Source organism: Lipotes vexillifer, unplaced genomic scaffold, assembly GCF_000442215.2.
Source record: "Lipotes vexillifer unplaced genomic scaffold, Lipotes_vexillifer_v1.1 scaffold1008, whole genome shotgun sequence".
NCBI lineage: Eukaryota > Metazoa > Chordata > Mammalia > Artiodactyla > Lipotidae > Lipotes > Lipotes vexillifer.
This window is the reverse complement of record NW_006772616.1, coordinates 2,254,402-2,277,285: the sequence shown is the minus strand read 5'-3', so window position 1 is coordinate 2,277,285 and position 22,884 is coordinate 2,254,402. Positions and strand designations below refer to the sequence as shown.

The 22,884-nt window shown below is 43.1% G+C and overlaps 1 protein-coding gene across 4 annotated transcripts in view; it reads left to right on the top strand.

Moving 5' to 3' along the window:
- FOXP1 (forkhead box P1) overlaps positions 1–22,884 on the top strand; it is a 606,527-nt gene that overhangs the window by 440,041 nt on the left and 143,602 nt on the right. For all 4 annotated transcript variants that reach the window (XM_007447659.1, XM_007447657.1, XM_007447660.1 and 1 more), the window contains one exon: positions 17,957–18,055. In XM_007447659.1, coding sequence (XP_007447721.1) covers positions 17,957–18,055 — 99 coding nt within the window. The remainder of the gene's footprint in view (positions 1–17,956; positions 18,056–22,884) is intronic.

The following is a 22,884-nucleotide window of genomic DNA, read 5'->3' as shown; positions in this document are numbered from 1 at the left end:
TTCACTCTTGCTTTCAAACGTGTCTCCGGATGGTCTCAGCTAAGTCAGCAGCCGTGTGTCGTCAGGACCGGTTTAGGAGCTTGAACGGAGATTAGAACCTCGCTCTGCTTATTTGTGAGATTGTTTTGTGTCGCCTTCTTTTCCTTCCTGTTATCACCAGGAGTGAGAGGGTGCAGGGTTGGTGGCTTGGTAATCCTGCATGTGCAGGACTGTCCTCCATGTATGCATCGTGACCCCATCATCGCTTGTGAATTGGTCTTGATAATATTTGTACCAGTTTCATGCCAATAAAAGTCAGACTGCTGAAACAAGCACGGTCATTATCTCATTCATATTAGTATTGTTTAAACGGAGTGGGCTGCAAAAAAAGAAAGAGAAAGCCCGCCTCACTTTCCGAGATGGTTGTTAACTTTGATGTTGGAAGGGTCTTTTCAAAATGCTCATTGTGGATAATTAGGATGGCAGGGAAAGCCCTCGAACTCGGGCTGCTTGCTTCTCTCTATGCCGAAGAGTGATGTGGTTGCTCCTTGGGTCCTTTCTCTTGAAATGACTTTTTCAACACACGGTTTGACATTTTTTTTTCCCAAGGGTTCCACCTTTTCCTGTCTGCCTCCCCCCTCCCCACACCCCTCCCCCAACCCTGACCCAACCAGCTTCAGTATAATTGGTAAGCCAGGTGCTAATTTTTTTTTTTTCTTCACTGTGTACTGGTCAGGGAATAGACAGGAAGCAGAAAATTAGCTCTTTTGATCCGAAGGGAATTGTTATTACTCTGAACCTTGTTTGTTAGTCCCCAGACTAAATATACTTCAATTTTGGCGTCTAACTCAACCATCTATTAGAATAGAGAAAGAAACAGGCTCTGTCATTGTCCCCCACCTGTCATGGAAGAAGCATTTCAATAAATAAAATAGGTAAGTGTATATGTGTGTGTGTGTGTGTGTGTGTGTGTGTGTGTGTGTGTATCGCTCTTGCTAGGCTGGCTTTTTTCAGATTCAGAAGTTGCTCTACTTTGCAAGAAAAGAAAATTATGTTCGCGACTGCCTTAAGGACAATTTGTATAACAGTAGGAGTAATAGGAAAATGGAAAGAGTGACTGGAGGTATTTACTCAGATGTTAGTGTAGGTGTGGAGGCCAAAAACGCAGTGTGGGAACAGTGGGCCGCTTTTCTTGGTATCGCAGTCTATTTGATGACCATCACATTTCCCAGCTCGCTGGTTTTGTTTTTTCTGGATGGCATGTTTGATTATTTATCAGAAGGGGAAGGGAGTAGCTGAAGCAAATAAACATGTGACCAAGTTCTGTTTTGTTTTCCACTCAGAAAGCCATGCCCTTTAACAGACATACAGAAAAGAGTAAATGCATTGTTTTATGATAAAAGGAAATTACGTGTGTCATTTTCTTATTAAAGGCAACCGAGTTAACCCTTAAGACTCAGGAGCTTCTTGGCCTTCTGAGAATTCAGCAGGCTTTCACTGAGAAGTCATCTATTGCGGTGGATGGTTTTATGGCACAGGATTTCCAAGGTTTAGTTGGTCAGTAGTTTGGCCTTTCTAGATGCGTTCCTTAGTTATGCCTGCCTCAGTAGCTCGACCTTTTTTTTTTTTTTTTTTTTTTTTTTTGCGGTACGCGGGCCTCTCACTGTTGTGGCCCCTCCCGCTGCAGAGCACAGGCTCCGGACGCGCAGGCTCAGCGGCCATGGCTCAGGGGCCCAGCCGCTCCGCGGCATGTGGGATCTTCCCGGACTGGGGCACGAACCCATGTCCCCTGCATCGGCAGGTGGACCCTCAACCACTGCACCACCAGGGAAGACCCAGTAGCTCTACTTTTATGTTGTATGTGAGAGAGTGTGTGTGTGTTTTAAACAGTGATGCCATTGGATAAATCTGTAGCTCTTACAGTTGTGTTAAAGGCTATATTCTGACTTTACATCGAAACATAAAGGGCTCAGTTAAAGGGAAATGTACCAGAGTTTCTGTGACCAGTGAGCAGCATGATTTATTCGTGTCCAACTGTTGCTTCTCTCTTAGAACGTGTCAGGCAGGTGGCGTCCTGCAAAGAGACGACTTGTAAGTCTCCGAGACACCCTCAAAAACATCTTCACGTCTTTATTCTTATGTTGTGTATATAATGACCTGCAGGAGTGTTGGTTATCTCAGGTCAAGTCCTCCAGAGACCTAGGGAAAGGCTCAAATCTACATGAAAGGTAGATTTTTAAACAAGCAAACTAAACTTTAAGTTTTTTGCTTTCATTCTCTAGCGGGGTTTGCATCAGTGCATGGAGATTCTTTATACACAGCCAAGCACTGACCTATGTGTACATGCTCTCACGAGCACGTTTTTTAATAACTAAAAGCACGATTTTGGTCAGGGGCTGCCTGATGTATACACACCCTGAACAAATGATGGGCGTGATCCTAGCCCAGTGCCTGGCCCGCTCACATCAAGCCCTATAAATCACAGCTGAAAATCTGTTTCATTGCCTATACTGTCTTGGAATGTGGATAGGAAATATGCACACAGAGGGATTCCCTCTCCATTGACTATATAAGGGAACAATGCAGCCGACACTCAAACACAGCGCAGCCTCCATCAGGATTGCCCCGCATGTGTGTCCCTGGGAGGTGGCTTCGTCCTGGGGAGGACAACCATAGTAGCAGTAGCCTTTCCACCGCCACTTTTTGTCATCTTGGGTGACTCTCCATAAGGCACTTGGGTTGGATCGTCACACTTTGTACCTATACACAGCCCTTTGTGCAAATCAAAGTGCCTGACTAATGCTAACTCGTTAATACTTGGAACGTGCTTGGGACATAGGTAGGCTGTGACGATGATCCCACTTTTGAGGTGGGAAAGTGTCCTGTTGTTAAAATAGTTTATAATTTCCGGGTGTGTCTGTATTTCATGGTCAGGCACGAGCTGGAAGGGGTATGACCTAGATGCCATGAGAATCGTTTTTCCTGTGACATACTCAGCCCTGACCACAGGCAGTCTCATGAGAAAGTATTTTACCATGAAGAAACCGGACTGGAAAATGCATCTAGTGTGCGGAGTTGATGGAGATGCAAGGGAGGAGCCGGTGAAGAGATCATGCTTACTTTTAATCTCTTCAGCGTCGAAGTTAGGAGATTTTTTTTTTTTTTAAGATACAGCCTGGGCTAAAATTTTGATTTTTGTTTTGTTTCACGTTAACTCAATATGATGTTGGCAATTTAACTTCCACAAAAATCAGGTTAGTTGGTTCTTTGCAGAGACCCTGCTCATTGGCAGTGCAAAGTGAGAAGTTACTCGTGGTTGTGGGCTTTGGGGCAAAAGAATCGAAACATTCTGTTAACCCTCAGTGTTACCATGTGATTCTTGAATTCTTGTGTGTCTTGCGCTCCTTCCTATGGTTACTACTTACAGAGTAAGAATTAGTCACATGCCGTTTGCAGTTTTAACTCTTATGTTAAAAACCGTTTCCGGAAGTCTCTAGAATAGGGTGCGGGTAGAATTTAGGTTATTTGGTTCCCAGCACTGTTTGTTGGTTGGAAGCTGAACGTAGAAATTAGGTTTGAAAAGTCTCCGTTCAGAATGGGTTTTTAATTTCAAAAAGGGATTTTCAAAAGCGTGTAATTAATGATTCCAGTTTTGCTTCAGAAAAGTAGTTTATGTAAGCATGCCCCCACATGTTGTCAGGATGTCATGCGTAGATGAGGATATTACACTTTTTCTTTTTCTAATTCATTTATGTGTTTTTCATATCTTATAAAATGAGTAATCATTTTTTAAGCACTTTTTTAAATTGAAGTGTAGTTGATTTACAATGTTGTATTCGTTTCAGGTGTGCAGCACAGTCCTTTTTCAAATTCATCTCCATTGTAGGTTATTTTGAGATATTGACTTCAGTTCCCTGTGCTATACAGTAGGTCCTTGTTGTTTATCTATTTTATATATAGTAATGTGTATCTGTTAATCCCAAACTCCGGATTTATCCCTCCCACCACTTCCCCTTTGGTAACCATAAGTCTGTTTTCTATGTCTATGAGTCTGTTTCTGTTTTGTAAATAAGTTAATTGGTATCATTTTTTAAAATTCCACATTTAAGTGATATCATATGATATTTATCTTTATCTGACTTATTTCAGAAGCACTTATTCATTGTGAGGCCCTAGGCTATGCACATTGTATGTATTAATTATAATATAGGGACTGTTATTTTCTCCCATTCTTACTGATGAAGAAATGGGCGCAAGGAGAGGTTAAGTAACTTGTCCGAGGTCACACAGCTTGCAGGTGGTGGAGCTGGGGTTCAGATCCAGGCAGAATGACTGGTGGGCACTTCACCACCATGTCTGCTGCTTCTGTAGAAATACATTAATGTTTTATGAAGTAAGCCCCTCTTTCTTTGGAAGTGTTCTAAGCTTCTCCTAAGGTCAGTAATTCCCCCAAATTCCCAGGGAATCCCTATTTCTTCATGCCTAGAGACTCACGTTCCCCCTTATGCTAAACTGCAGTGCCCAGAAGCTCCAAAGATCGTTGTCACCCGATGAGCACAACTCTGTGAACACTGTTGTCCATCTGATGAACAGTTTTGTTTTTAACCTCCCTTTTAAGAAAATGTTTCTAATTCCTTGACCAGAGTGATCAAATCTTCAAAAAGTTCACTGTCAAGTACCTTTGAGTGTGGCTTGGTTTAACTGATTATATTCTTCTAGACATCTCTAAATTCTTCGCTAAAGATCTGTCGTGTCTAGCAAGTAGTTCTGGTTCCATGTGAATGCAGGAATTCCAAAGCCATGGATTTGCGGGTTAGTGGCCATTTTGGGTTGTGTCATTCTTGAAGTACAAGGGCAGGGATTCTAAGCCAGACTGTGTGACCTTTGGCATATTCGGTAAACTTTCTGTTTATGTCAAACAATTTAGAACCAAGCCAGATACGCAGCTGGCATTCAGTAAGTGTTGCCCATCATTTCTTCTTTATGACCTGGCAGCTGTATCGTCAGTACCTTCGTCTCCCCCAGGCTTGTCCTTTGGCTTCCTGCCAGCCATTCCCTCTGTATTATTCTACGAGTCAGGGCAAGGCATGGGTTAGGGTTTGGTGAGGGTCAGAAGGAAGCATATTTGCTCAAGTGCCTTTGCCAGCGGAAGGTTACAGGCCTCTCAGTTGCAAGTCATCTGTGTGACCATGGGTAAATCACATCAGCCCTCTTGTCCTCAGTTCGCTTTTCATACGATGAATATCGTCTGCCTTAGATTCCTCTGGGCTCAATAGAGGATGCTGTGGTTTTCGCAGTGTCTCTCTAAAGAGGATAGCCAGTGGTTTGAGATCACTGGGGAAGAGGAATCTTTGTTTCCCACAAAATATATCTTCTTATGTATGGGGCAGTGTGCTAAGTACTAGTTTCCATTAAATAAGTAGTTGTCACGTACAGGTACTGTGCTAAGGATTATGCATATCTCACATAATCTTTAGAATTTAACCTTTCTGTTCCTGTGTTTCCATATATGTTAGCTGGGTATACTGATGCCTCAAACGATTGTGAAAATTAGATGAGATCGTGTGTCTATACTGTTTACTACTTGTCAGGCAGTAAACACAGAATTGCAACTTTTATTATTATCTTCCTCATCCCCAGTGGCCAGGAACCAGAACAGTTTTAAGAATACATTTAATTGAAAATGCGAATCAAAGCCACAGTGAGATGTCACTTCACACCTATTAAAATGGCTCTTATCAAAACGACAAGAAATAACAAGTGTTGGTGCGGGTATGGAGAACAGGGAACCCTTGTGCACTGCCGGAGGGAATGTAAATTGGTGCAGCCACTATGGAAAACAGTATGGAAGTTCCTCAGAAAATTAAAAATAGGACTGTCATATGATCCAACAGTTCCACTTCGGGGTATATATCCAAAGGAAATGAAATCACGCTCTGGAAAAGATATCTGCGCCCCCGTGTTCATTGCAGCATTATGTACAGTAGCCAAGGTATGGAAAAAACCCAAAGTGTCCATCGATGGATGAATGAGTAAAGAAAATGTGATGTACATCACACACACACACACACACACACACACACACACACACACACACACACACACACACACAGAGGAATATTATTGACCCATAAAAAGAAGGAAATCCTGCCATTTTTGGCAACACGGGTGGACCTTAAGAACATTCTGCTAAGTAAAATAAGTCAGACAGAGAAAGACAAATACCGTATAATCTCACTTGTATGTGGAATCTAACATGATCAAACTCATAAAAACAAAGAACAGATGGGTGGTTGCCAGAGGTGGGGAATTGGGGAAGTGGGTAAAGTTTGTCAAAAGCTACAAAGATCAGTAAGTTTTGGGGATGTCATGTACAGCGTGGTGACTTAAGTTAATAACACTGTATTGTGTATTTGAAAGTTGCTAAGAGAGTAGATCTTAAAAGTTCTCATCACAAGAAAAAAATTGAAACTGCATGAGGTGATGGATGTTAGCTAAACTTGTGCTAATCATTTATATATACATGTAATCATATATATATGTAATCGTTTATATATATATAATCATCATGCTGCACACTTAGAACTATTAGAGTGTTACATGTTAATTACATCTCAATAAAAGTGAGGGGGAAAAAGCATTCAGAGCAAAAAAAATTTCATACAGTTACTTAACACCCACCCCCCCACCACTCAAACAAGAAGCAGGCAACTATAGTAGAATGTGAGAATCTACAGTGCGTTGAAAAAACGGGGGCCAGAAATCCTGCTGGACCTGAAAGCCATGTCTGGTGGGTGGAAAGAGACAGGTCGAACTTAGACAAAGGTGGAGCAGAGACACAGGTGCCGCGGTGTGTGAACTGTGGCTGGACTTCAGTAAAACTGTGAGAAGAAGTCTGTGCTGTCTCAGCTCAGCCTCTCCATTGTTTGCTTTATGAAACGCTCTTCTTGCAAAGGTCCAACCTTGGCTCAGTTGAACCGTGGAACAGGGGACTTGTCCCTACTGGGACTTGAAGAAAGGATCAAAATCAGGGGATGACGGTGACAGCATCAGTATCCCCAGAGAAGATGGATGAATCTGGATAGATAATTATGAGGGAGATTCAGAGATAGCTGGGCTTGTTCATTTCTTCCTGTCTGCCTGCTTGGGGATTGCCATCACAGCAATAGAAACACAGGTTGTTACAGGGATTCACAAGCAGCCCTGGTCCCTTGGGCCCCAAGGGAAGGACTCTGCTGCTTGAAGGAACTGGATTGGGTTTTTAGGAAGAGGTAGAATTTATTAACTTTCAAAGATACCGTTTATTTTTTAACTTTATTGAGATAGGTTTTCATAAAGAAATGGTATCTATATTAAGGTGTACAACTTGATGTTTTCATGTATATTTACACTGTGAAAAGATCACCACAGTCAAACTCAATGACTTACCCATCACCTCTACATAGTGGCCCTTTTGTGTGTATGGTGAGAAGATTGAAGCTGTATCCTCTTAGAAAATTTCTAGCGTACAATACAGTATTATTAAGTGTAGTCACCATGCTGTACATTAGATCCCCAAAACTTATGCATCTCACACAGCAGAAGCTTTGTGCCCTTTGGCCAGTATCTCCCCATTTCCCCTCCCCCCAGCCCCTGGCAACCAGCATTCTACTCTCTGCTTCTTTGAATTCAACTCTTTTAGATTCCATGTGTGTAAGTCAGGTCATGCAGTATTTGTGTGGGAAGGGTAGTGTTTAAATGGAGAAGATACTTGGATGCCAATGTAAATGTGGGCAGAGAACATGAAGAAGGGAATTACAGATGTGACTGTGACTCCACGAGTCCTGGGAATAGGAAAATCTGGTTGAAAAAAAAAAGCAAGTCTTTAGTGTGGGGGAAGAGGACAGATGAGTTAGGAAGTGTGGTACCGTGACGAGGCCCTTCCCTGCATCCTGAGGGCATCGGGACGCACGTTCATTCGTGCATTTTTGGCTCTGTAGGACTGCATGTCCCTTTGCCAGAACTGCCCTTGGCCATATTTGGTCTAATCACTGACCTTGGTAGAATGTGAGTATCACGTTTTCAGGAGACAACGTTTGTTTTTGTATTTCTGTCCTAACCACTCACTAGACTTGTGACCTTGGGCAAGTCACCAAACCTCACCATCTTAGTTTTTCCACTTTAAACTGATAATCATAAACCCTTCCCCTGCTTCCCTTAGAAATGTTTGGGAACGAAGAATAAAATAAAAAGTATAAAGCAACTAACTGGCATAGTGCCTGGCACATAGTAAGCAATTCAATACGTTGTTTTTATTTTAGTATTCTACATGCGGGGAGTTATGACCCTCCACTTGCCCCGGTGTTTCTAGATGTGCCTCATTTCTTAAGTTCTCATACAGGTATATTCTTCGCTGTTTGCCATAACTGCCTTGCGAAGTGTAAATTATTGGAAAATATTTGGATTTTTTTTTTCTATCTAGACTAACTTTGGCCAAGAGTGAGTAGTTCCAAACTTTAGATTATTAGTCATATTTGGGTCTTCCCCTCTTCTCTTTTCTATTTCTTTCTTTTGTCTTTTATCTCAGCTGGACTTGGTTCTCACTCTTGCTTCTTTGCCCAAAGTTCAGCTAAGGAAAGGAAGGTAATTTGTGAAGTGAAGCCTTCTAAGGGTTTATTTCCTGTTAGGGCATCTCGAGCCCTGTTAGGGCTTATATTACAAGAAGAAAAGTGGGTACAGCATCATTTGCTTGAGCAGAAACTTAAGTACAGTGTTACGAGTAGAATCACAGAAAATCCTTCTTTATTTTGAGCATGATTCCAGCCCGATTCTTTGGCAGCTTTCGAAGCCTCACTGCAAGGTATTGAAAAGAGAAGGATCTGGATTATTCATAATGTGAGTTACCGGGCTGCACCCTCATAAAAGACAATTGCAGAAAACGGCAGGTTAATACAGTGAGTTAACAGATCCCTTGGATTCGTTTAGTCTCGCATTTGACACCCCACCCCCCACCCCCCGTTTTCTACTTTGGGAACTTGGAGGAGGACTGGGCCAGTTTACTTATGCACTTTTGGGTACAGTCTGGTCCTTCCTGAACAAGGGGAAGCGGGTTTGATGCAGCATCCTGCTGAACATTTTAGATACTGTCTAATGAAGTTCACTGCAGTGGATGCGGCATCCTGCTGAACATTTTAGATACTGTCTAATGAAGTTCACTGCAGTGGATCTTGCCTCCAGTCATGGTACCCCGGGCGGAGGTCTTGTCAACTCTCATGAGCTAGACAGGCTCAGGCCTGGGCAGTGCTTGAATGGAATCCTTCCAAACACAACTCAGGTACCGGAGACTCGGTGGTGGTGATTCAGCGTCTGGTACTGGCTCCCGCCAGGAGCAGCCAGCCGGGGCCTCAACAAGGTGCTTGGGGGGCCCTGTGTTAATAGGTGTTTGGAGTAGGAGCATGATGGTGGGGCTTTTGTTTCCTCCTCTTACAAGAGACTTCAAACAGACTTTCTGCCTGTTTGTAGCCATTGCACTTATTTCAGCTGATTTTGCAAGAGGATCACAGATACCCTTTTCCTTTTGGCTTGTGAAAGTTCCTAACTTTGACCTTCTTTGGCAGGAGGCATCTTCTGGGCGCCTTACAAATAAAAAAGGTTATTCATAACTGTAAGTGAATATAGGGTTTGCGGACCCTTTTTTCTGCTTCCCAGCTTTCCTTTGGGGGTGGGGCTTATAGCACAATGCCTCCTCCTGTGTACAGCCTTCTGGTATTATTTCTGTGTCCAAGTCTCCTGTAGTAGGTGCATGAGATGGTGTTTGACCCCTGCAGCACTAATGCTGGTGAATCATGGCATGGTGCAAGAACATGGTTGCATAACTCTGTTCCCCTTCATCCCAGCTCTTCTAGAAATAAAAAATAAAAAAATTAAATGTTTAAAAAAGAAGGAAATGGCATATGCCATCTTTTCTCCTAAGCAAATATGCTCTAATGGATTGCCTACGCACACGCACACACACACACACACACACACACACACACTCACTCACTCACTCACTCCCAACCTACCTGTACTCATGTCTTTGCATTATTTGTTAGATTTTAAAGCAAAGAATATATGACTATTAAACGTCGTAGCATCCTCTGTGTAGCTTAAGGAACATGAAATCTTGTCAGTAAAGATTTGGGAAACGTGGCATTGGAAGTACACCTAGAGGATGGAGGTTCAAGCTGGTGTGGGACAGTAAAGAAATTGCAGTGGTCCCGGTTGGGGAGGGAACGCTGGGTGGTGGCCTCATCTTTCTCCACCCGCGCAGGTGGAGGTGACACTGCTCACGGCCCTGTCTTCTTCAATTAGGACAGCGATGACGATAGGGAACTTTGACTTTTCCGTTTCCTGTCCCTTTTGCTTTTAACTTGAACACGTAGTTTTGGAGAGTCGTAGGAGTGAGATGGTCTCTGCTCCAGTTTTTCACCACGTCTATCCAGCTATTGTCTCATAAACTGACTTGCAGAGGCTGTGCGACATTTGGAGAAAGCCACGCCCTCTCTAAATATCTGGAATGCCCTCAAAGTGTAGGACACTTTATAGAGCTGTCAGAACTCTTGAGGATGGGTGATGCTCCGTAGAACCTTTCTCTTCTGGGTCACTGATTGGAATCCACTGTCCCAAATGATCTAAGGCATTGCTGTCGGCCCCGCCTACTTTTGGGGGGTGGAGTCAAGTGAATCAACTACCAATGAATGCTCAGAGTCTACACCCTTATTTGCAGTATCACAGATTAGACCAAACAGTGACTGGTGCAAAGAGATAATTAAAGGCTCTCTGATGATTTTTTTGTTGGTTGTTGTTGCCCTCTGTGTTTTAAAGTTCTGATAAAGTATGTTTTTGTTTCTTGTTTACTTATGTCACCAGTAACATGACTTGAGGGTCTGCTATAGTGCTATCTTTCATTGGGTATCTAATATTTACACAATCGTTAGAACTGGAATCTTTCCTTGGGCATCTAATATTTTTATATTCATGATCACTGAAATCCCTCTGTGAGATTAGCTCACTTTTCCATTCTCCTGTGATAACCAAGTGCTCTAGTTGTAAATTATATACATATACACATATATATGTATGTGTGTGTGTGTGTATACATATATTTTTTTGTTTGTTTGTTTGTTTGCATTCTTTTTTCTTTTTTCTTTTTCTTTTTTTTTTTTTTTTGCGGTACGCAGGCCTCTTACTGTTGCGGCCTCTCCCGTTGCAGAGCACAGGCTCCGGACGCGCAGGCTCAGCGGCCATGGCTCACGGGCCCAGCCGCTCCGCGGCATGCGGGATCTTCCCGGACCGGGGCACGAACCCGTGTCCCCTGCATCGGCAGGGGGATTCTCAACCACTGCGCCACCAGGGAAGCCCTTTTTTTGCATTCTTGTTGGACAGTTCACTGCCTTGGAATGTTGTTGGTTCTGTGCAAATGCTTCTAGTTCTGTCAGCCCACAAACCTGCTTTTCATCCTGCACTGGAATGCTTACCGTGTCCAAAGCAAGGGGGTGATGGAGTTTCCCTGCATACTTATTTCTGGGTCTTGCTCCAGAGCAATTGTCAGATTGGGTTCCATGAGGAGCACTCGTATTTAGATGGTAGCTAGTTGGCTGGAGTTGAACCAAGATAGCAAATTAGCGTAGGGGGAAAAGGTGCTCTGGAGGGACTTGAGCTGTCTGTAGAGGTTGAGAAATAGAGGAGAGAACATGTCTTCTTTCCTACTAAGCTTCCCATGCAGCTTTTTATTGCTGGCTTTTCCTTCCACCCTCATCTACGCAGTGACTGTTGATTAGCCTGTGAAATTATCTGAGAAACAGGTTTGATCTTGTGGGGTGCGGAGAGTCTAGGAAAAGAAACTAGAGGAAGGGTGGCTGACTCAGAGCTGCCTTTGAAGCTGGAAATGGGACAGCTTCTCGGGGCAGACAGGAAGTCACCAGCCCTTCTCCACTGGCCAATGGGGAACGTTGAAAACCTTGCACTAGAATGAGATGCACTCTGAACTGCTATAAATGACCTGTGGGAAGAAGAAACATGCGTTCAGCATTCGCAAGTAGTTTGAAATGGTTTCATATAGAGGAGTACGTGGATGTATTTTGTGTTCCTGTCCCAGTTCCTTCTTAGAAAATCAAAAATGAGTTTGAGCCTTAAGAATAGCTAATTAGTAACATCCTTGCATCTTAGCTCCACTAAAATTATTCTGGCCAAATGATTGAAAGCTCTGTTTATATAAAATTGTGTCCAGTGGAGTCTTATGAGAATCTTAGAATACAGATAGCAGCCTAAGACAAGCTGGCAAACTTTCCTTGTAAAGGGCTAGATAGGAAACATTTTTGGCGTTTCAGTCTCTGTCACAAGTACTTAACTCTGTTTTGTGGCCTAAAAGCAGCCAGGTGATATGGAAGCAAATGAAGGTGACTGTGTTCCAATAAAACTTTATTTGTGGACGCTGAAATTTACATTCCATGTAATTTTCGTGTCACAAAATATTTTTTTGTTGTTCTCCCAACTGCTTAAATAAGTAACAACCATTCTTATCTCATGGGCTGGACAGAAACAGGTGATGGGCTGGATTTGGTCCCTAGGCTAAAGTTTGCTGACCCTTGACCTAAAATGCTGCAGTGCCTCATATTATTTGAAGACCTCCATGTATCAGTACTGATCTCAGGTACTGATCTCATCACCAAGTGTGTTATGTAAAAAAAAAATTGTCTGTTTTCTCCTACCGGGTTGCTTTATGTTTGTGTGCGTGTTTACTCAAACCATATTTTATGTAAACACATTGGTGTTTCTTAAAATATGGTAACCATGTTTTTTGAACATTGGCTACCTTGATCAGCATGCTAAACATAGCATACCTCATAGGATGCCTCACCCCCCCAAATATAAGCACCTGCCATGAACTTGAGATGTAAATAGCTCGAAAGTTACAAACATGCTGATGTAAAATGTAATTTGTAAATAACAGATGGCGCGTATTTACAAGGAATGGGAGGCACTGCTGAGAATGAAGTCATCTGGAACCAAAAGAATGGAAGATGTGTCAAAACTGTCCAGGTCCCCAGTCACCATGAAACTAACTAGCATGCTGCCAAACTAGCAACCCAGCACCAGTCCCCCTGACCTTCTGAGTGCCCAGCTCGTGCTGACCACAAGGAGACTTCAGCCCCTTGGGCAGATCGGGGCATAGATAGCAGCCAAGGCAGAGAGGGAGGCAGTGTATGCCTTGGCTCCTGTTAGCTCACAGGGCCATTGATTTCGTCTGTTGAAGGACAATAAATGGGATTGTGTGCAACTGAGCCATAAGTGCCTGGTTTTATCTCTCGCCTTCGCACTGACATCTTCGAACTGCATCTTTACTGTAACTCCAGCCTAGCAGTCAAGTACAGCACCGCATTATCCAGGGCCAGGCAATTGTCACATCTGTTCTAAAGGAAGTGTTGACTCAACCCAGCCCAGGAAACCACCACCAAGAGTAAAAGGTCTCCAGAGATTGGATGGAACCTTTTAAGTTATTTACACAAGCATTTGGTCTGGAACTTGAGTCACAGTTGATCCTTGCTTCTTACAAGGGAAATTCTTTTATTTATTCGTATTCTCTCTCCCTCCCTCCCCCTCTCCCCCTTTCCCTTCCACCTCTCTTTCTTTCTTTCACAGTCTTTCCTCTCTCTCTCTCTCTCTCTCTCTCTCTCTCTCTCTCACACACACACACACACACACGCACGCATACACACACACAATATCTACTTGAATCTTATTATTCTATAGCTGCTAAAGGATCTACTTGTATCTTCAAACAGGATATCTTAAGGGACCTTGCTCCAATCATGATTGAGAAACTGTTATAAAAGTAAGAGACGTCTGTCCTCACTCCTTAGTCGTGTTGGGACACATCTCTGAGGTTCAGGCAGTGGAATCGGAGATGAAAGACATGAATCTGGTTTTTATGATTTTGACGCATGGAACAGGTAAAAATGGCTATCAAGTCAGCATGTATAGAAAACAAAGTGGACGTAGGTCCCTGGTGCATTTCCCAAAGGGGATCCCATCAGTCATTACAAAGTTTTTACTGACCAGCAGTGAATATGACGATAAGCATCTTTGACTCACATGGTAGATGCCTTGAGGGGTGGGATAGGGAAGGTCAGAGGGAGATGCAAGAGGGCGGAAATATGGGGATATATGTATATGTATAGCTGATGCACTTTGTTATAAAGCAGAAACTAACACCGTCGTAAAGCAATTATACTCCAATAAAGATGTTTCTTAAAAAAAGAGGGATTTGTATTATAACGTCATATACATAGTCTTGTGCACTAAGGGTCTGTTTCTCTTATTTTTTTGTGACGATTTAAAATCTAGATTACAGTGATTTAAATATCATGGGAATCAGAAAAGCAAATGCCCTTTAGTGATTGATTTCACAGCACTTTATAAGTTCTAATAAATTAGGTTTTAAAATTCTGGCTGAGACCTTAGTTGATTTTTCGGAAGGTGGGGAAGTGTTAGTATGGACCAGCTTTGTTCTCATACTCATGATTAAGCCAGGGAATTATTATGGAATAATTCATAACAGTTCATATCAAGATGAATAATTCTTTTTAAATATATATTTTTTAAGATTTATTTATTTATTTGGCTGTGCCAGGTCTTAGTTGCGACATGCCGAACTCTTAGTTGCAGCACGCAGGATCTATCTAGTTCCCTGACCAGGGACCAAACCCGCGTCCCCTGCGTTGGGAGCGCGGAGTCTTATCCACTGCGCCGAGGGAAGTCCCCCAAGATGAATATATTCTTTGCCCTAGGGTTGTCTCTCCATCACAAATATTTGAAGTTATTTTACCTGTTTGCATTCACTTTGAGGGTGAAATTTGGAGGCCAGTTTATACATCTTCATCATCTGTTCTCTCTTCAGTAGTTTGACTAAAATTTCCCTTGCGTTCATACAAGTTCCTAAACCTTTTCTGCCCTGTGCTTCTACCTTTAATTATCTTCTTTGGTGTGGCTTTGTCTGAAATGCTGTGAAAGGGCTGGAGTTCGTTACACGATTATGTAATTTGATTTCCCCCATGTTGGGTCTGAAAAAGATGTTACACACATAAATGACTTTTTTTCCTTCAACCCAGCAGAAAAATTGCAAGGATTCCAGTAGCTAATTTTGAAATGTATAGAGCCAGCTCAGTAAACATGTGTTGCAAACTTAAATTTGAGTCCTCTGTTTTGCTGAAGTGTGTTTGTGAGAACTTGCTCAAAGAAGCATAGGTTTGTGTGTGTGTACACTTTTTTAGAGGACAGTTATTAGTATGTCTTTAGCTTAAATGAGGAGCTCACTGTATAGATTCTCTGAGACTTGAGTACCTGAAAGTTGAGTCCCTGTTCTCCAAGTATTTGGTGAAACGTGGTAAATTATTTCAACAAAGATTTGTGACTCTGCGGAGTTGCTGCTACTCTGGTCTCCTTTGCTTGCTCTCTTTTGGTCTTGAATGCACCTGCCTAACTTTTCTCCTCTTCCCCACCGTATCTTTCTCCGCACGATCTTTTCATTGTCCTCTACAGACCTTGTGTCTGCCTTTCCAACCAGCAGCCAGACCCTTCTTGGCTGATCAGTCTATGACTCTGGGAGCTCTGAAGGTAGCACTTAAAATATATAACAGTTCCCTTTCCTACGTTAAAAAGCCATGAAACCTTCATGGAAAATAGCTAAGAGGACGTATACGGTAGGAGGAGAGGCTCTTTGCTCCTGCAGGCACCTTGCAACGGGACTATTTTTCTTATATGATATAAATGAAATCTTCACTCTGCCCACTTTTACACCTACGCGTGTACTGAGCGTCTCCAAGGAGACAAGGAAACCCGGAGTCCAGTGATGGTGGTGAATCCTCCTCGGAGACAGCAGGCTGGAGTCTCAGGCAACTCTCCCAGGCGTCTTGGCTTCCAGATGCCCCTCTCAGACAGCCTCTCTTCTCAAGGCTCTTGCAGGCAGGCTTTCTCGAACACGCCTCTCCCTTCCCAGATGAAATAGCCTGTCCGTTCCATCTGAAGGGCTGGTCGTGGTGAGTTCAGTAGACAGAATGCTACTGAAGGGACAAGAAGGGTGGGTGCAGTAGGGAGGTGAGATCGGAGGGGTCCATCTTTCTCAAGATCTTTTCCTGGTCACCCGTTTCTTTATCTGTGCGTATGTTTCATTTCCTCCCTCTGGACCTCTTAGGCACGAAGCCACCACGCAACCTTACACAGCGTCTTAAACATATTCTTTGTGACAACGGTACAGTCATGAGCTCTGTTTAGTTAGATTGTCCTTTGAGGAGTGCTCCTCTTGCTGAGTCAACATTTTTAGGCATCTTTTCATGAACAGCAGCCCCCTTGACCACTCTCATTGCCCTTCCCCTGAGTTTGCTGCACGGGAAACCCCGTACCATCTTGCCTTTCCCCACTGCACCGTGTCACTCTAACTTTTCCTAGAACTATAAACACTGTTTTCTTATGTAAATGACATCTGTTCCTCTTTGAGGAACAGACTACCATCATTAGCCCATTTTTCACACTTTCTAAGATTATAGTGTCAGATCTTTTCGATACTTTGACCACGTCTCTGTGTGAATCTTCTTTCAGGCACAGATAATGAGTTATCATGTAGCAATGATTATTGATGTGATCCCCAGTAAATCTTGTTTTGTCTCTAGACTCCAGGCGCATCATTTAATGAGCCTTCTCAACATCTTGTCCATATGTACATTTTTGGTTCTCAGCTGAATTGATTCAAATAATCTAACTTCTCGTGTGATTTTCTAGCACAGTGTCTGCAGATTTCAGTGTTCTGTTGCCAATCCTGCTGTCCTCTTTGGAAAGGTGGGGCTAGCAGTTATTCCTGTTAAGTCCTTTGTCACTGAATGACTGCATGAGGATTTACTGATGACATACTGCTTTGTTTGCGCTTTCAAAAACGATTGGTCAGTCACTGGTCAGTGTTCTGCCTTTGGAGGAGTCTCGTTTTCTCCTTTGGTTTTATCTCCAGTCGATAGCACCTCCCCAGTTTCTAGCTTTAAATAAAAACCAGCCCATGGTGTAAGCTCAGAAGGACCCATTTGTGTTTGACACAGTCAGTTTTATTCACAAGCGTGTAAGGTACCCTTTGAGTGGACTTAGAGGTCAGATTGGCCAAGATTTTTTCTTACGTAGTCCATCAAGGTCACCCTGTTTTGATCTTCCTTCACAAATAACTTCACCCACAGTGCGGTCCACCACTTAGCTTTTCCTCTTTATTTGGACTCAAATGAGGTGAAAGTGTTACTTTCTTTTTTTTTTTTTTTTTTTTTTTTTTTTTGCGGTACGCGGGCCTCTCACCGCTGTGGTCTCTCCCGTCGCGGAGCCCAGGCTCCGGACGCGCAGGCCCAGCGGCCATGGCTCACGGGCGCAGCCGCTCCACGGCATGTGGGATCTTCCCGGACCGGGGCACGAACCCGCGTCCCCTGCATCGGCAGGCGGACTCCCAACCACTGCGCCACCAGGGAAGCCCGAAAGTGTTACTTTCAACTCGAGTTGCCTAGCTCCCACGAGAAGAATTGGAGGAGTATGAAGGTACCTTTGAAAGGAGCCCTTTATTGTCTCCGAAGTTTCTGGCTTTGCCCAGGTTCTTCCTGGCCTCTCTCTGCCCTCCTTCCTCAAAGTCCCAATCATTCATACTCTGTACTTCATGTCAGATTTATGAGAGGAATCAGGTGTCTGCTCAGACGGGCTGCTATGCCTGAGGAACTGTGGATGAAATTGGCTATAACTCTCAGAACATGTAAACACACTCTGGAAAGTTTTCCAACTTAAGGCTGGTGGGAAGTTCGGTTTGCTGTTTCATTTGCCCGGAAATGGAAAAGGCAAGATCTCATCCTCATGTGTCCTTCCTAGAATACTTTGTTTGCGAAGGAGGCCCGGAACCTGTGTAGTAACACAAGCGTTTTCCTTCCGTTTTTCCTTCCAGGCGCTTCAAGTGGCAAGACAGCTTCTTCTCCAGCAGCAGCAGCAGCAAGTCAGTGGATTAAAGTCTCCCAAGAGGAATGACAAGCAGCCAGCCCTTCAGGTAGCAAGTCCTTTTGTTTTTTTTGTTTTTTTTTTTTCCTTTAAGTTGATGATACACTTTGGGACCGCTGATAAGCCATTCAGAAGTGGATTGTGTTGAGAATTGCAAATCCCCGTAAGGAAATCTTCTGCAAAAAAAAAAAGTTCATTTTTGTGTCTAACACTGGAACATGACATCTGGGGGGAAAATGTCTGTTCAACCGACATTTTTGTTGTTGGGAGGAAACAAATCTAATGAGACAGTTTAATCGGAGGCCGAGGAGTTGTTGGCACGGGTTGCTTATTAGGCAGTGTGGCTTACCAATGAGGAAAAGTCCATAGTACTCACATATGTCACTCACTCTCTTGTGATCTGTCTGGAAATGGGACACGTGCGCGCGCGCGCACACACACACACACACACACACACACACACACGTTACTTTAGTGCAGTGGTTTTCAGCCGGAGTGCTTTTACCCCTCAAAGGACGGTGGGCAGTGTCTGGAGACATTGTCGGTTCTCACAACTTCGGGGAAATGGGAGCTACTGGCATCTAGTAGAGGGAGACCGGGGAGGCTACTAACATCCTACAATGCACAGGAAAGTATCCCACAAGAGAGAATTATTCAACCCAAAATGTCAATACTGTCAGGAAAGTATTGGGATTAAGGAAGATACAGTATTTTTAATACGCCTAGTAATGAATGTAATACCTACTCCATTATTCACGGGCTGTTTTCCAAATATTTCTGAATCATTAATAAAGATTGGCAAGCATTTTTTTACCTAAAGATACTCCAAAAGACTGTTTTAGCAGCTTCTCATTTCAGGCACATTGAGGGCAGGGGTTAGCGGAGTGGACGGAGTGAGTTCATAAAAATCTACTTTGAATCTTTGTCTTGGAGTAGAAAATTGTCATAGACATTTTAAAGAAACTTGACATGGAGTATCCCATGCTCCCATCCAGGACAGGGAGGGCACTTGCAGATACCAAGTGGCTCAACTACTTTCATAGCTAAGAGTAGGCATCCACCCAAATGGGAAGCAAAGATGAGTTTCCCACGCTGGGCATTCTGGAGAGGAGTTTGTAAGTGGGAGCTGGTGGGTGTAACTTGATGCCGATTAAGATGATCACAAGGTCAACCCAAATTCTAGCCTGGGTTGACTTTTCTCAGATCGGAGAGAACCAGTATACCAGCACCCAAATCATCCTACCAAGATCAAACTGACCTTGGACCACACGTTCTGGTGCTTCTGCGTCTGCTTGGAAATTGTCACCGTCTAGGGAAAGTTCAGCATGATAGTAGCGCTTTACTGGCAGAGTTGAATGACAATGTGCATTGTTTACTAACACTTCCAAAAGCAGTTTATTTGGTCAGCCACCACCAACCCATATGCCTTTTCATGTGTGTGAATGCTGGGGACATTTTTAATGAGGTCCAGTGCCACTGAGGTCCCATGTCAGGTGCTATAAGCAGCGCTTTGTTGTGCAGATGTCTTAAGAACAGCTCTGGAGGATGAAATATGACTGTGTTGACCTTTCAGCTGTGAGCTTATTTGTCAGGATTCAAATAAGTTGAAAGGATCAAACTGAACAGTTTCCGTAGTCAGACTGGGAATTGTGCTTCAGAGGTCAGCAGCGGAGGCCACATTGCAGATTCCAGAACATAGCCAAGTGTTGGTACATATTAAAGTACTGGGGCATCTCCTGCAGACAGAGACACAATTAAAATTCTAATTTATTAATGTATACAGAGAGCTAGCCCAGCCTGTCATTCAGTGATTCAAATGACTGTCCATTCTTTTTGCCTCCCCCTTGGAGCTCTCACAGCCTTAAAAATACTATGAGTCCTCTTGAATTTATCAGACCTCGAATGCGTTGGAAAAATAACAATATATTATTCGGGGGCAGAAACTCACATATCGTAGTGCTTTGGTTAGAGAGAATTTTCAAAAAGGACACACATACATGGTCTGATGAACTGCTCTTCAGTATTGAGTATCATTTGTAATCTTTTAGACTAGACTTATTTTCTAGATGCTTTGTAAAAAACATAGGGTGGGCTTCCCTGGTGGCGCAGTGGTTGAGAGTCCGCCGGCCAATGCAGGGGACACCGGTTCGAGCCCTGGTCTGGGAGGATCCCACATGCCGCGGAGCAACTGGGCCCGTGAGCCACGGCCGCTGAGCCTGCACGTCTGGAGTCTGTGCTCCGCAACAAGAGGGGCCGCAATAGTGAGAGGCCCGCGCGCCACGATGAAGAGTGGACCCCGCTTGCCACAACTAGAGAAAGCCCTCGCACAGAAACGAAGACCCAACACAGCCAAAAATAAAAATAAAAATAAAAAAATAAATAGAAATATAGTAAGCCCGTTACATGTTAACACGGATAGCGTATTTAAAAAAAAAACAACTTTAAAAAACATAGGGCATTTTTAGGTAACTTCTTTTCCAAGGTGAGTGAAGTTCCTTTAGGGCTAAGTATATGAAGTCAAGTTTTAGGGGATTTCCTTTGGAGGGCTCTTCTCTTCTTGCCCATTATAAGGCTTTTAGCCCCCAGGAGAGTATGATACAGAGGGCTTTGTTTTCCTTGGCAAAGGACAGCGTCAAAACCAGCCTAACGCATTCTGCGGAGCACTTCAGTCTGTATGAAAAGTGTGGGACGAGGGGGCCATCTTGGATGCTGGTTTTGCTAAAGAAGATGTTTTGAGTCCTTTCCTGCCCCCTCAGTGGGAGAGTTGACAAGCAAAGAATTTAGACAAGTCTTAAGAGTTGATTCCGGGGTTGGGTGGAGGGGAGAGTTGGTTGACCTATGTGTGTGTTTGTGTGTGCGTGTGTGTGTCTGTACGTACGTGTGTACACACATGCAAGTGCATCACAGACTGTTGTCTCCTCAGCTGCCTGGTAGGGTCATGCAAATTCACTAAGTTTTATTGGGTTGGCTGGCCTTCCACAAACAGAGAGGAAAAATTACTAACCTAGGCCACATGGCATATTACCTTGTTATAAAAATACTTAGGTAGACTTGGTGATTCATGGAAGGAATAACCTTCACATTTAAATCTATCTTGTCGAGCCATGTCCTTGCTGGGGCGTCTCAGCCAGAGCGGCTCTGACATGAAAGGGAAATCCTATAGCAAATCTTAACAGTGTTCATCTCTGATCTCCTTACCGTTCCTTCTACACCCAGAGACCTATTTTAGCAAATTTCAGGTCTTCCGCATAGAGGGAGGCTTGACAGGGAGGAAGGATTTGGTCTGCTGATAGCTTGAGGGAAAAAGAAAAAAGAAAAAGAAACCCAACTCCCCAAATATACTGTGACTCATATTTTAAGCAAATCTCACACTTCCCTGCTTTATGTTTGGCAGTGCTCTCCAGTTTCAGAGGCTGATGATACAAACAAAAGAAAATGGAAAGTTAGAGGAGGCTATAAGTGGTTACTCGACAGAGATCATAAAATGTAGTCAAACATCACCAATTTGGACTAATTTCAGCGAAATGAGAGTAAATAAGTGAGACATGACGCTCTTTGCAGATACACATACTGAACTAAATCTGAACTGGTCGCGTTCTTGGGTGACATTGTAGTTTATGGTGAAGGCATGAATTGGGTACAGATATTGCTTCTGAAGTTCTTGAAAAATATTCTACTTAGTAACCTAAATAGCTCCTTACTTGGTCTATTAATTTGCTTTGCAAATTTTTTTTATGAATGGTACAAGTGAAAATTGGAAATTGGCCCCGTCATAAATTCAGCCTCAGAAGGATCTGAATTAATTAAATGCAACTCAGTGAACATTTCTAGAACAGCCACAACTTACAGGGCATCAAGCTGCTGTTCAGAGATGTAAAAATGTCTAGGAGACAGACCCTGCCTGCAGGATGCTTGAGCTGTGAAAGAATTAACCAGGTTTTGCCACAGAAAGAAAATTATATGTGAATAAAAATAGTAGGCTTCCTTTTATAAATATTTATATACTCCTGAAGATTGCTAAAACAAGTGAAATAAATGCCTAACAGTGCAGGTGCGCTCATAACCTCGAAAATGTGTAACTTTCCTGGCTGAAGATTAATTTGTGAGCAATTTTATTGATCACATTTTGGAACTTTGACCACCGTTTCTGGGTAGTAATTCATTTGGGTTCTTTAAGCATTTTAGTTGTTGGCACAAGGACATAAACTGGAAGGAAATCAAATGACACATTTTCTCCTAAGAAAGTAAAAGTACATGTGTATTCTGGCAGCAGTCAAGTTAAGAAAGAAAGTAAACCTTGTGTGTTGCTTACCGAGGAGAGCTGACCACCATTTCAGGCCATGTATAAAGAATTTGAACTTGAAAGCAGTCATCTGATACTTTTCTCTCCTGTCCCATCCCCTCCTTCCAAGGTTATCTCATGTGCAAGCCCCTCACACAGGGGGCCCTTTCACTGGAAGGAGGGCTGGTGGAATTCACTGGAAGGGTCTGCCTTTTCGTCCGGTTGGAAGCTCAGGATGGTAATGAGGACTCCTGCTTTAAGTGGAGGAAGTGAAAATGCAAGATTCAGCAGGTGTTTTTTTCCACATTTTTATTTGCAGTTATATAAAATGTGCTTTAGGCAGCATTTTGCTTGGCATTAATGCCACATATAATCTTAGTACCTCGTATCATTTCCACGTTATTCACTGAGGAATAAACTGGTAAGAGGAAACCTTTAAAGGAAACTACGATTTTGTGGTGGATAGTGAAATGGAATGGTTTGGAAATACCCTTAAAGGATATCCCTATGCGCTGAATTAGTAAAGTGCATGAGTTCGGGAGAGAGGGAGGCAGATTTTTTTTTTTTTTTTTTTTTTTTTGTTTGGACTTTACATT